We start from the raw sequence: 13,381 nt of genomic DNA, 5'->3' as shown, positions 1-13,381 counted from the left end.
TGTGACCGACTCCTGCATTTATGACCCTTGCAGCATTCTGGGGTCACATGATCCCCTCTCCTGCTCTTTGCAACCAGCTGGTGAAAAGCACTCAGCGGAAAAGCTAGCAGTAAAAATCACCTGATTCGTCACCTAGCAACCATGCGGCTTCGCTTAACGATGGAAGGGGAAGTGACATCATAGCTCTGCCGCAGTCATGTGATTTTCTGCTTAGCGACCACGGTGCTTAGCGACTGAGTCTTCAGTTGCAACTGCAATTGCTAAGCTAGGACAACCTGTATATTAATCTTTCTGTATACAAAACAATTTAGGTGCTCACTTGGAACTGCCAGCTAAAGAAGAGTCGGGTGGAATGAGAGGCCCTAAACTAAACCACTCATCAAAGGAAAAAAAAGGTTTTTATACTCCTTTGAAAGGCCAGATTTGACCAGAGACAAAGGGAGCTGATTCCAGGCTGACAGGGCCTTGTACGTGGAGGCCCCGAACCTGCAGGCCCAACCCTGACCAAGGCCAGCCCCGAGGAGCGTAGGGAGAGAGAGAGGCCAGGGGACACTGGAGGGGGACTGGCTTCAGCTGGGCTTGGGTGCCTGTTTTTTTGTTTGTTTCTATGTACAGGACTGCAACTAGGGGGGGCAAGCGGGGCATGTGCCCTGGGCGCTGCGCTGGGGTGGCACCAAAATGGGCACAGACTCCATGTTTGCCCCGGGTGACACAGACCCTAGTTGCGGGCCTATGTATGTATGTATGTATTAGGGAGCTACTAAGCATCACCTAAGAATCCCACAGCAGGGAACTGTCTTTATTCCGGGAGAGAATATTTTGCAACTCTTGAAGAAATAAGGAATATTAGAGATGCGGAAGTGGGTCTTTTTATTCCATCCAGATTGCGTTGCCCCCATTAACGTTTCCTTCTTCCTTTCCTTCCCCCTCCTGGAACTGCAGGGAGGAACAGCTATGGAGGAACAGAGGCTTGTGGTACCCAAAGAAGAAGAGGGAACTGAGAGAGGGGAAGGAGAGCCTCTCGTCGTCCAAGTGAGGACCGTTGAGGACTTTCTGGCCGGGGACGGCCCGTCCCACATTAAGCCGGAGTCGGAGGAGGAATCGCACCAACACTGGGACTCTCAGTGGCAGGAGTTCCTGAAAAGGGTGGCAGGGCGTCCCGCACCACCACCTCCCTTGGAGGAAGATGCCAAGGACTTCCAGGACCCCTTGGGGAGAGTCAAGGAAGGTCCCCAGGAGGAGAGTTCCGGAGGGGCCAGAGGGGAGGCTGTGCTCCAAGGAGATCCGAACGTCGGTGGGAAAGCCTGGCTGGGCAGGGAAGAGCTGGATTCCTGCGTGATAGTGAAGGTGGAAGAGGAGGAGGTTGATCTGGAAACACAGTGGCCCCTGCACCTCAGGCAGCTCACCACCCAGGATGCCTATGAGCACCAGGAGGTATCCAGCCACCAGCGGCTGAAAAAGGGGGAAAGGGGGTGGTGAATATGGGGGCAGCTGCAGAAAGCCATCAAAATTACTAACCTGTGAGGTGTGTTACTAGCCAGCTCTACTAGCAGTGGTCAGAGTTTGTGTTTCAATTTGGTCACAAGAGCCACCCAGAGTCACTTGCTGAGATGGGCAGCTATAGTAATTGAATAAATAAATAAAGATAAAACTCTGGGATTCTGTTAAGGAGATGGTGGGGGATTCTATTCATCTATACCAGCCTTTCTCAACCTTCTGACCCTGGAGGAACCCTTGAAATATTTTTCAGGCCTCAGGGAACACCTGCCCCTTCTGGCTCAAATATGGGCCAGAAGTTACAAAATTATTATATTCGTTTCATGTGTAGGCCTGCATATATGCCTTAACAGTGTTCTTAAGCTAAAATAAAGAATGAAACTTACCTCTTTAATGTGAAGTTGCCTGAATTTAAATAATTTTTGAAGTAAATCTTGATCTCCCAGGGAACCCCTAGTGACCTCTTGCCTAGGGCTATGGTCTATGGCGATCAGACAATTGCCCAAAGGAGAATATTTTGCAGCAGATGATTCTGGAGTGGATCCAGAGGATTAGAAAGGCAGAGGAGAATGGTAGGGTTTTCAGATGTTCTGTTTTGAGGACTATTCACTGATCAGGAAAACAAAATAAAATAAAGGCAACCTTGGCCTTTGTTATAGAATATAAAGTGGTTTGACCTAATCAGGGCTGTCTGTCAATTGCTTCAGATAATGGATTTGCTCCAGGAGCTTTTGCGAAGTCAAACCTTTCCTCTCTGATACCCAACATTTGCCTTCTAGATGTTCCCATCATCCCTACCGTGTAGTACATTAAAATGTGCCAGTTTGGGGAAAGCTGGATTTTTAAGAGCACCAGCTTGGGATCTCTAGGTTATCATAACTGTCCAGAGTCACTAGGAGTTGGGCGGCTTACAAATGTAGTACTGATGATGATGATGATGATGATTATTATTATTATTATTATTAACAACAACATGGGGGCTGAATAGTTTGTGACTGAGCATGTTGTAGAAACCTCACCTTTGCCTTGCAACTTGCATGAAGAAAGTCATCACGAGCCATAATATGGTTCAATTGTCTGGGCAAAATATTTTTTATCAACATTTATTACTGTTGTAATTGCAAACGGTGTCTAACTGAGGTAGCCACTAAAGGAGGAATGGCTGTATTGTAGCATTTGTGAAACCAGAGTTAGGGTTATGTTGTGAGAAGTCAGCCAAAGGTGTGTAAGCAAGGAAGTGATCTTTTCTCTCTGCAGTAAATTGCCTAGAATGAAGTACAGCCACTCCTTGTTCAGTGACTACCTCAGTTAGCGACTACAAACACGACAGTAATTAAAAATTTTGCTAGCAACATGTACAGTTATGACTTTTGCAGCATCTCTCTTTCGGTCACCTGTTTGCTATTGCAGTTAGTATCACATATTACCTCTTATTTTCATTTACTTGTTTATGTGCATTTGTATCCCATACCAAGATGTCTTCAAAGAGAAAGAACCCCAGTTCAGCCGAAGGAAGTAGAAAGAAGCAAAGGAAAGTAATCAGTCTCAATTTGAAGATGAAGATCATCAAAGCATACGAGGCCGGGAAGAAGGTGACTAAAATAGCACGAGAAGAAGGCCTGGCCCATTCCACCATTTCTGCTATTTTGAAGGATAAGGCAAGAATCAGAGAGGCGATGAAAGGATCAGCAGGAATCAACACAACTATAATAAGGCAGCGAAAAGGCCTCATCCATGAAATGGAAAAACTCCTAATACTTTGGATCGAAGATCAGATACAGAAGAGGATGCCGGTCAGCCTTCTTCTCATCCAGGCTAAGGCACGCAGCATTTTCACGATGCTGAAGGAACGAGCAGGTGAGGAGTGCACCGAAACATTTACTGCCAGCCGTGGCTGGTTTATGCGGTTTCAGCAACGATTCCATTACCAGAAAACACACACGTCCGGGGAAGCTAAAAGTGCTGACGAGGCAGTTACCAAACGTTTTCTGGACGAACTTGATGATACCATAGCAGAAGGGAACTATTTGCCCGAACACATATTCAATGTGGAGGAAACTGGGTTGTACTGGAAAAGAATGCCGGAGCAGACCTACATACACAAAGAGGCCCAAGCAACGCCTGGACGTAAAGCGTTGAAGGATAGAGTAAGCTTACTATTGGGCGGAAATGTCGCCGGATTGAAGCTGAAGCCATTTCTGATCCACAAATCAGATCACCCTTCTGTGCTCCAAAACATAAGCAAGGACACCCTGCCCGTTTATTACCGATCCAATTGGAAGGCCTGGATGACACTAGTCCTGTTCGAGGATTGGTTTACGAATTGCTTCATTCCCCAAGTAATGGAATATTGCTGGGAAAAGGGAATTCCTTTTAAAATTCTGCTGCTCCTGGACAACGCACCGGGACATCCCCCACATCTCGACAGCCTCCACCCCGATGTGAAGGTTGTTTATCTACCCAAAAACAGCAGCCCTCTCCTACAGCCGATGGACCAGGGGGCCATCTCGGCATTCAAGGCGTACTATTTGCATGCAACGTTTGCCAAAGCCGTAGCCGCAACACAGGATGATGGGGTAACGTTGCGCGAGTTTTGGGAAGGCTACAATATCCTCCATTGTATTGAAAACATCGCAGCAGCGTGGCAGGAGGTTAGTGTGAAATGCATGCAAGGGATTTGGACCAAGTGCTTAAAACGTTTTGCTGCTCGTGTAAATAATTTTGAAGGATTGGACCAAAATGAACATTTGGATGAAATAAATACGAAAATTCTGACACTCACGAAATCCCTCGATTTGGAGGTTGATGCTGAAGATGTGAAAAATTTGATAGCCTACACTGAGGGAGAGCTTTCAAATGAAGATTTAATTGAACTGAAAGAAGAATTGGAAGCACAGATGGTTGAGGAAGAAGAAGAAGAAAAAGAGAAAGAAAAAGAAAAAGAAAAAGTAGTAGAAAAACAAATTGTAGAAGTTAAGCCCAAAACATTCAGTGTGAAAAGATTGGCTGGTGTTTTCACGGGTGTTAACAAAATTTTATCAGAATTAGAAAGTATGGATCCAAATGTAGAACGGTTTAGAAAGGTACATTGGGAAATGCGTGAAATTTTGAAGTGTTACCGTGAAATATATGAAGAAAAAAAGAAAAAAATCGTGGAAACCAAGCAGAGTGGGTTCTATAAGAAAGTTACTCCTTCCCCAGCTCTGCTTCCCCCCCTATTGCCCTCCCCATCCACAGGAGTAGAACTCCCCAACGATCCCCAGCCATCAACCAGCTATGCCAGCGTATCCGACGTTTCTGAAAACACAGAAAAAAATGAACCTTTCGATGGATTTATATCCAATTTTATGTTTACAGGTACTGTAATTATAAAATCTGATTTTGTACAGGTGGTCCTCATTTAGCAACTGCCTCATTTAGTAACTAGAGTTAAGTGGTGATGAAAAGTAACTTTATGACCAATCCTCCCATTTACAACCTCTTACAGGTCTGTAAAGCAAAGGAAATTTGAAGTACAGGTACTCTGCATATGATCTTACTTCAGCTTTCCTTTGCTCTACAGACCTGCGAAGATCGTACATGCAAGGATTGATTGTAAAGTTATTTTTTCATCACCATCATAGCTGTGAATGGCCACTAAACAACGCAATCACTAAACAAGGACTACCTGTAAGATGATAAGCACAGCTGCGGTTTCATTGATCTTGTTGCCGCCCTCAATTAAGGTCTTTTTGTTGTTTATTCGTTTAGTCGCTTCCGACTCTTCATGACTTCATGGACCAGCCCAGTCCAGAGCTTCCTGTCGGTTGTCAACACCCCCAGCTCCCCCAGGGACGAGTCCATCACCTCTAGAATATCATCCATCCATCTTGCCCTTGGTCAGCCCCTCTTCCTTTTGCCTTCCACTCTCCCTAGCATCAGCCTCTTCTCCAGGGTGTCCTGTCTTCTCATTATGTGGCCAACGTATTTCAGTTTTGCCTTTAATATCATTCCCTCAAGTGAGCAGTCTGGATTTATTTCCTGGAGGATGGACTGGTTTGATCTTCTTGCAGTCCAAGGCACTCTCAGAATTTTCCTCCAGCACCACAGTTCCAAGGCATCGATCTTCCTTCTCTCAGCCTTCCTTATGGTCCAGCTCTCACAGCCATATGTTACTACAGGGAACACCATTGCTTTAACTATGCGGACCTTTGTTGTCAGTGTGATGTCTCTGCTCTTAACTATTTTATTGAGATTTGTCATTGCTCTTCTCCCAAGGATTAAGCGTCTTCTGATTTCCTGACTGCAGTCAGCATCTGCAGTAATCTTCACACCTAGAAATACAAAGTCTTTCACTGCTTCTACATTTTCTCCCTCTATTTGCCAGTTATCAATCAAGCTGGTTGCCATAATCTTGGTTTTTTTGAGGTTTAGCTGCAAGCCAGCTTTTGCACTTTCTTCTTTCACCTTCATCATAAGGCTCCTCAGTTCCTCTTTGCTTTCAGCCATCAAAGTGATATCATCTGCATATCTGAGATTGTTAATGTTTCTTCCAGCGATTTTAACTCCAGCCTTGGATTCCTCAAGCCCAGCATGTCGCATGATGTGTTCTGCGTACAAGTTGAATAGGTAGGGTGAGAGTATACAGCCCTGCCGTACTCCTTTCCCAATCTTAAACCAGTCCATTGTTCCATGGTCTGTTCTTACTGTTGCTACTTGGTCGTTATACAGATTCTTCAGGAGGCATACAAGATGACTTGGTATCCCCATACCACTAAGAACTTGCCACAATTTGTTATGGTCCACACAGTCAAGGGCTTTAGAATAGTCAATAAAACAGAAATAGATGTTTTTCTGAAACTCCCTGGCTTTTTCCATTATCCAGTGGATATTGGCAATTTGGCCCCTAGTTCCTCTGCCTTTTCTAAACCCAACTTGTACATCTGGCAATTCTCGCTCCATGAATTGCTGAAGTCTACCTTGCAGGATCTTGAGCATTACCTTACTGGCATGTGAAATGAGTGCCACTGTTCGATAGTTTGAACATTCTTTAGTGTTCCCCTTTTTTGGTATGGGGATATAAGTTGATTTTTTCCAATCTGATGGCCATTCTTGTGTTTTCCAAATTTGCTGGCATATAGCATGCATTACCTTGACAGCATCATCTCACAGGATTTTGAACAGTTCAGCAGGGATGCCGTCGTCTCCTGCTGCCTTGTTATTAGCAATGCTTCTTAAGGCCCACTCAACCTCACTCTTCAGGATGTCTGGCTCTAGCTCACTGACCACGCCATCAAAGCTATCCCCGATATTGTTATCCTTCCTATACAGGTCTTCTGTATATTCTTGCCACCTTTTCTTGATCTCTTCTTCTTCTGTTAGGTCCTTGCCATCTTTGTTTTTGATCATACCCATTTTGGCCTGGAATTTACCTCCGATGGTTCTAATTTTCTGGAAGAGGTCTCTTGTCCTTCCTATTCTATTGTCTTCTTCCACTTCTGCGCGTTGCTTGTTTAAAAATAATTCCTTATCTCTTCTGGCTAACCTCTGGAATTTTGCATTTAATTGGGCATATCTCCCCCTATCACTGTTGCCTTTTGCTTTCCTTCTTTCTTGGGCTACTTCTAGTGTCTCAGCAGACAGCCATTTTGCCTTCTTGGTTTTCTCTTCCTTTGGGATGTATTTTGTTGCCGCCTCCTGGACAATGTTGCGAACTTCTGTCCATAGTTCTTCCGGGACCTTATCTACTAAGCCCAGTCCCTTAAATCTATTCTTCACCTCCACTGCATATTCCTTAGGAATATTAGTGAGCTCATATCTAGCTGATCTGTGGGTCTTCCCTAATCTCTTTAGTCAGATCCTAAATTGTGCAAGAAGAAGTTCATGATCGGAACTACAGTCAGCTCCAGGTCTTGTATTTACCGACTGCATAGATGTCTGCCACCTTTGGCTGCAAAGGATGTAGTCAATCTGATTTCGGTGTTGTCCATCTGGTGAAGTCCATGTATAAAGCCGTCTCTTAGGTTGTTGGAAGAGAGTGTTTGTTATGCAGAGTGAGTTGTCTTGGCAAAATTCTATCAGCCTATGTCCTGCTTCGTTTTGTTCTCCCAGGCCATGCTTACCTGTAATTCCAGGTGTCATTTGACTGCCCACCTTAGCATTCCAGTCTCCCGTGATTAAAAACATCTCTTTTAGGCGTGTTGTCCAGTAGGTGCTGCAGATCCTCATAGAACTGCTCTATTTCAGCTTCTTCAGCATCTGTGGTTGGGGCGTATATTTGGATCACTGTGATGTTAGATGGCTTGCCCTGAATTCGAATTGAGATCATTCTATCGTTTTTTGGATTGTATCCAAGCACTGCTTTCGCCACTTTACTATTAATTATGAAGGCTACTCCATTTCTTCTGTAGTCCTCTTGTCCACAGATCTGGTGGTCATTTAATGTGAAGTGGCCCATTCCAGTCCATTTCAGTTCACTGACGCCCAAAATGTCTATCTTTAATCTTGACATCTCACCAATAACCACATCCAATTTGCCCTGGCTCATAGATCTTACATTCCAGGTTCCAATGGTGTATTGATCCTTAGAACATCGGATTCGCCGTTCACCACCAGCACCGTCGGCCGCTAGCCGTCCTTTCGGCTTTGAGCTAGCTGCGTCATCACATCTGGGGCTAGTTGAGCTCATCCTCTATTCCTCCCCAGTAGCATTTTGACCATCTTCCGACCTGGTGGTCTCATCTTCCGATGGTATACCGACATATCTCTGGTTGTACTGATCCATTTAGTTTTCATAGCAAGAATACTGGGGTGGGTTGCCATTACCTTCCCCAGGGATCGCATTTAGTCTGACCTCTCTGTCATGACCTTCCCGTCTTGGGTGGCCCTTCACCCAAGGTTTTAGCTCATGGCATCACTGAGGTGCTCAAGCTCCAGCACCACGACAAGGTAACGATCCTTTGCTGAAGCAATTAAGGTCTACCTGTACTCTTTTATTTTGGTAACACAATATTAGTATGCTTAATTTTGTACTTACATAATACAGTAAGCTACCTTTTGATACAATGAGTCCCCATTTAATATTTTTGTTTCTATTTAGGCTACTACTAAAAAAAAAACTGCATACAGTTTGGTCTAGTGGTTAAGGCAACGGGCTAGAAACCAGGAGGCTGTGAGTTCTGGTCCTGCCTTAGGCATGAAAGCCTCTTGGGTGACCTGGGTCAGTCCCTCCCTCTCAGTCCAACTCATCTCACAGGGTTGTTGTTGCAGGGAAAACAGGAGGAGGAGGGAGTATTTGGTATGTTTGCCACCTTGGGTTATTTATAAAAAATAATAAATGTGGGATAAAAATAAACAAACAAACCAAAGCTTTAAGAAATGTTCCTAAGTTTTAAATTGCCAGAATGATATGCAAAGATTTAAAAGGGAATAAATTATTACTGTGTATTTTTTAATGGCAAAAGTAGGTTAGGATTAAAGTGCTCTTTGAAGTAGAATGTACAAAATGTCATCAAAAACGTCCAGGAAGAATAACAGAAATTGAGTATGGAATGCTGAAGTAGCGTCGCAAGCACAGTCACGGTCACGCCTGGGCTACCACGATTCTCACCCAGCGACCAATTCACTTAACGACCTGGTCCTTGGAACGGGACGAGGAGTGGGTGTAATCAGCCATGCAGAAAAGGCTTATAGGAGGCAGCTGCCCAGGATTTGCTCCTTGCGATTCCTAGAGCCAGGAGACGTTTCAGTTGGGATGATGTTATCCTGGTAGGAATTGCAGAAAGTCCCTTTTTCTAACTGGCATCTCTGGTGGAGTCGGGAAGAGTCTTTTGGTCGTTATGCTTCGTTGCTGGAGCCAGTGGTCTGCTGTACCTCTCTGCCCGTTCATCCACATCTCAGTTCAGAATTGCGGCCCAGAAGAATCTCAAGCTGCCAGCCATCTGGATGTAGATGCCTGAAGCTGCTTCCTTTCCTTTGCCGTGTTAGGTGTGGAGGAAATAAAGTCTCTTAATCAGGGCCGTGCAAATTGTACCTAATCCAATTCTGACTTATCCTGTGATTTGATTTGGGAATTCAGGCTTCAGAACTGGATCAAGAAAAGTGATTTCTGTGCATTAAATCTCCAAATTGGATCCTATCTCCCGCAACTGGTTTGAATGTTATTCCCTTGGAGGGAATGGAGAGGAAGTCTGGTGCATAACTCTTCCAGGATGTCTTTGAGTTGAATCAACTTTCCTTTTTCTTTTTTTTCAGAAACCCGAAATGATACGATACTAAAATCTCCCAAATTGGAGGAAGAGGCCTTGGATATTGTGAAGGTGAAGCTTCCCCTGGAGATGAAGCAAGAGAATGATGGGGAGGCCAACTAGGTAAGGAAGCAAAATGTCAATAATTTCAAGTGTTTCTGGGGTACTTTGAGCCAAGATGGTTCTCTGCTTCCATTTTGATACCCAGAGAAGTGCCAGCATCTTGCAGAATGAGCTGATTGTGCAGTCCTTCATGTCTGATGGTCCACCAAGCCAAATGCCATTTTCTGGGGAAGGAGATGGTCCCAGTTTCCATCACAGCATCTTTGGGGTTCACAGAATCTTTGGCTGAAAGGAGTAGGTTGCAGAGGATGGGGAAGACTTGACTGCTATAAAACCTAGAGACCTGCTGCCAGTTGCGCGTGTAATATTGGGCTAGCTCTCCCCTATGTTCCCAACATGTCAGGTGGACCCATAACTTGATGGACTGATTATGCACCATGAAGTCAATGTTGACTATTAGCAACCACATAGATAGATTTCCTCCATGACGAGATCCCTAACTTTGTGCTACAGATGATAGAATCCTACATTGGGGGGGGCCAGCAAATCCAGACTCAGGGTGGGAATCCAAATTCAGCCATCGCCAGCACAGGTATCTAGTTTCTGCCTGGCCAGGAGGAAGGGGAGCCTACCACCTTTCTGGACCATTGCTTTATCTGTCCACTTGAGAGACTGATTGGGAATTTCCAGTGGGATTTGATGGGAAAGGGTTTTTCTCTCTGCCTGAACATTTATAATGATGTCGCCAAGCAAAGTCAATATAAGGCTTAATGGAGCAAATTTCAAACCCTTGCCACAACTCCAAAAACCCAAAAGAATCCCCCCATATACATCCCATTCTATCCTAGCTGCATTTTATGGAATATGGAGTGCATTCAAACAGATACCTTTCTAACAGGGTTTTAAGCTTTGAAGGAACACCGGAAACGACAGGGTGTTGAAGGGGAAACGAAGGACGTTTTGCAAGGATCAATACATATGATTCCCCTCCTTTCAGCATATATTAAGGGCTGTTGTCTAATAGAGGGCAAAGGCACATTGGTTGAATTCACACCTTGTTCTGTTGGTTCTTTGGAGAAGTAGACTTCCGTCTGAAGGATTCTGGGAACTGAAGTGTGGACATCTAGGGAAGGCTGAGCTAAGGTGTAAGATTTGTTTGGGTTAGAATGTTGCGTGGACCCAGCAACGATGGCTTGTAAAATGTTAGTTAGTGAGCCCATTAGTTTAAACACTAATTTACTTAAAAGAAATGAAATATTTTTAGTAAATCATTGCCTTAGTGATATGTGAACTCTGTTGCCCTGGAAGAGAGTCTTCTTGATGATGAGGTCCTCCCAAACTGGAGCCTTCTGGTAGATGCTGGACAGCCATCCAGTGAGGATGCCTGAATTTGGGATTTCCTAGGTCAAACGGGAGGGAGAAGACTAGGTGCTTGAGGAGACCCTGCAACCCTTGAATTCATACAAGGAATTGTTTGAAATGGAATTTATTGTTGGGGGCAACGTGACGTAAACGTTTTTCTGTTTCTCTCAGAATATGACGGATATGGGCCAACCCATAAGGAGAAGACCTTCCAGGTGGGAAGATCTGAAGAAAGAGACATTTGCAAGAGTTTTTCTGGGGTTCTGGGATTTAAAAAAAGTGAATAAATCCACAGGGAGCAGAAAGGCACTCAGGAAAGAATCCACACAGGGAGAAGCCGTATAAATGTTCAAAATGCAGCAAAGCATGAATGCAAAATCCACTCTGATTAAACACGAGAGGTCCCTCAAAGGAGAGAAGCCGTACGAATGCACCGAATGTGGAAAAGCTTTTGGGGAAAAGGGGATTCTGGTGAAGCACCTGAGGATCCATGTGGGGGAAAAGCTGCATAAATGCTCCGAGTGTGGGAAAAGCGTCATTGAAAGAGGTGCCCTCGTCAAACACGAGAGGACCCGCATAAGAGAGAAGCTGTAGGAATGCTCCAAGTGCAGGAAAAGCTTTCAGACCAGTTCCCAGTTGAAAGCGCACAAGAGGACACACACAGGCGAGAAGCCGTATCAGTGCTTGGACTGCAGGCAGACCTTCAGCTCGTCTTCCACGCGAGGGCCCACACGGGAGAGAGGCCGTACGGCTGCCCTGCCTGTGGGAAGAGCTTCGTTTCTAGCTCACACCTCCAAAAACATGCTGTAGTACACACGGATGGGAAGCTGCACAAGTGATCCAACCGTGAGAAAAGCTTTAGTAAAAAAATTCCAGCTTGGTGGTCCATGAGCAGATTCATACTGGACAGAAACCATACGGATGTTCAGTGTGTGCAATAAGATTCTGTAGTTCCTCCATGGTTCAAAAGCACATGAAAACCCATCCAGGAGGGACATCCTAGTGGACAGGGTTAGTGTCAGGGTCTAAGATGCAGTCTCGCAGCTGAGAGTCAAACATAACGAGCGTTGGTGGCTTTTAGAACTATTGACACATTAAAGTGTTCTCAAGAAACGCTCGTTCCACGTTGAAGCTTTTGCTCAATCCCTGGAATCACAGGCAGGTTAGAAATGACCCTTTTGTGAAATCTTGGTAGTTGCTGTGAGCTGGAATGGGCAGAACTGAAGAGATTGGCTGATCAATATCTGTAAAGAATGCTGCTCTGTGCCATGTGGTGCCTGGCTGAAAATATTTGGCCTCCGTAGAATTTTCAGGAGAGGAGCTTCAGCCTGAAACAGTAAAATCGATTCAGGGAATATTTGGGTGGCAAAAAGGGGACTTTCCTAGAAATGCCCTCATGGGCCACACCCATTCTTCACCCTCCAAATTTTATCAAGGCCTGCTGCTACACATAGGTTAAAGAATTAATCCTGTGATTAAAATAACACCCAGAGTCATTCAGAGTCAGGTGGCATTCAAACTTAATAATAATACTTTTTATTTGCTGATGTTTTATGTTTAAATAACTTAGATGGTTGCCCATCTCATAACAATGACTCTGGGAGGCGGGAAAAGAGTTAAAATGAAAACAATAAATTTAAATCGATAATCCCGATCAGGGTTTCTCGACCTTGGCAACTTTGAGATGTGTGGACTTTGAGTCGCAGAATTCCCTAGCCGGCCTTGCTGGTGCAGGCAAAGTGAGGTGATCCGAGACCAACTTTTCATCATGCCCCCATTTTGCCTGACCCCCCACAAGACCCTTGCAACCCTCAGGGTGGTCTTGACCCACAGTAGAGCCTTAACAGATAAGATGCGAAGCAGCCACAAACCAGGCGGGACTTCAATTGCGCTCCGGGGCCTGCCATCTCGGCTCCTGGCAGGGCATCCCTGTCTCGCGTGGAAAAAGCAAGCCGTCCTAACATGCTGAAAGGTTTCTAAAATGAAACTAAGTCTTTGTCTTAAAATAAAACTTTTAAAACATCTAAAAATGTTGCAAACAGAACTAGAACCCTGATGTAGTGCTGGGAAAATGTTCTGTTGTTTTGTGGCACTGAGCTGGAGGAAAAAGAATGTACAGAAAAAAAACTATCGCTGCTTTTTGAGAAACACACACTTTCATTCCTTCCCCCTCAGTTCCACTCATTTCCTTTCTTCCCCCCCACTCCCCGGCACAGCCCTCTAGATCCCCCATT

General features: G+C 44.8%; 2 protein-coding genes across 2 annotated transcripts; both read left to right on the top strand.

Annotated features, from left to right (window-relative positions):
- Positions 1-2,943: 2,943 nt before the first annotated feature.
- On the top strand, positions 2,944-9,845 carry LOC134489850 (tigger transposable element-derived protein 1-like). Its single transcript, XM_063292724.1, has 2 exons — positions 2,944-4,854; positions 9,730-9,845. Exons 1-2 carry the CDS (start codon positions 2,973-2,975, stop codon positions 9,843-9,845), a joined length of 1,998 nt encoding a protein of 665 aa, XP_063148794.1. The 5' UTR covers positions 2,944-2,972.
- Positions 9,846-11,322: 1,477 nt separating this feature from the next.
- On the top strand, positions 11,323-11,797 carry LOC134492166 (zinc finger protein 501-like). Its single transcript, XM_063296346.1, has one exon. The coding sequence runs from the start codon at positions 11,493-11,495 to the stop codon at positions 11,739-11,741; it is 249 nt and encodes an 82-aa protein (XP_063152416.1). The 5' UTR covers positions 11,323-11,492; the 3' UTR covers positions 11,742-11,797.
- Positions 11,798-13,381: the final 1,584 nt, after the last annotated feature.

Source organism: Candoia aspera, chromosome 2, assembly GCF_035149785.1.
Source record: "Candoia aspera isolate rCanAsp1 chromosome 2, rCanAsp1.hap2, whole genome shotgun sequence".
Lineage (NCBI taxonomy): Eukaryota > Metazoa > Chordata > Lepidosauria > Squamata > Boidae > Candoia > Candoia aspera.
The sequence above is the reverse complement of the archived record's forward strand: the minus strand, read 5'-3'. Positions and strand labels throughout refer to the sequence as shown.

Coding starts and splice junctions, on each gene's coding strand:
- LOC134489850 (XM_063292724.1), top strand. CDS start 2,973: ATGTCTTCAAAGAGAAAGAACCCCAGTTCAGCCGAAGGAAGTAGAAAG. Junction 4,855..9,729: donor ATCCAATTTTATGTTTACAG/GTACTGTAATTA, acceptor CTTTTTTTTCAG/AAACCCGAAATGATACGATA.
- LOC134492166 (XM_063296346.1), top strand. CDS start 11,493: ATGTTCAAAATGCAGCAAAGCATGAATGCAAAATCCACTCTGATTAAA.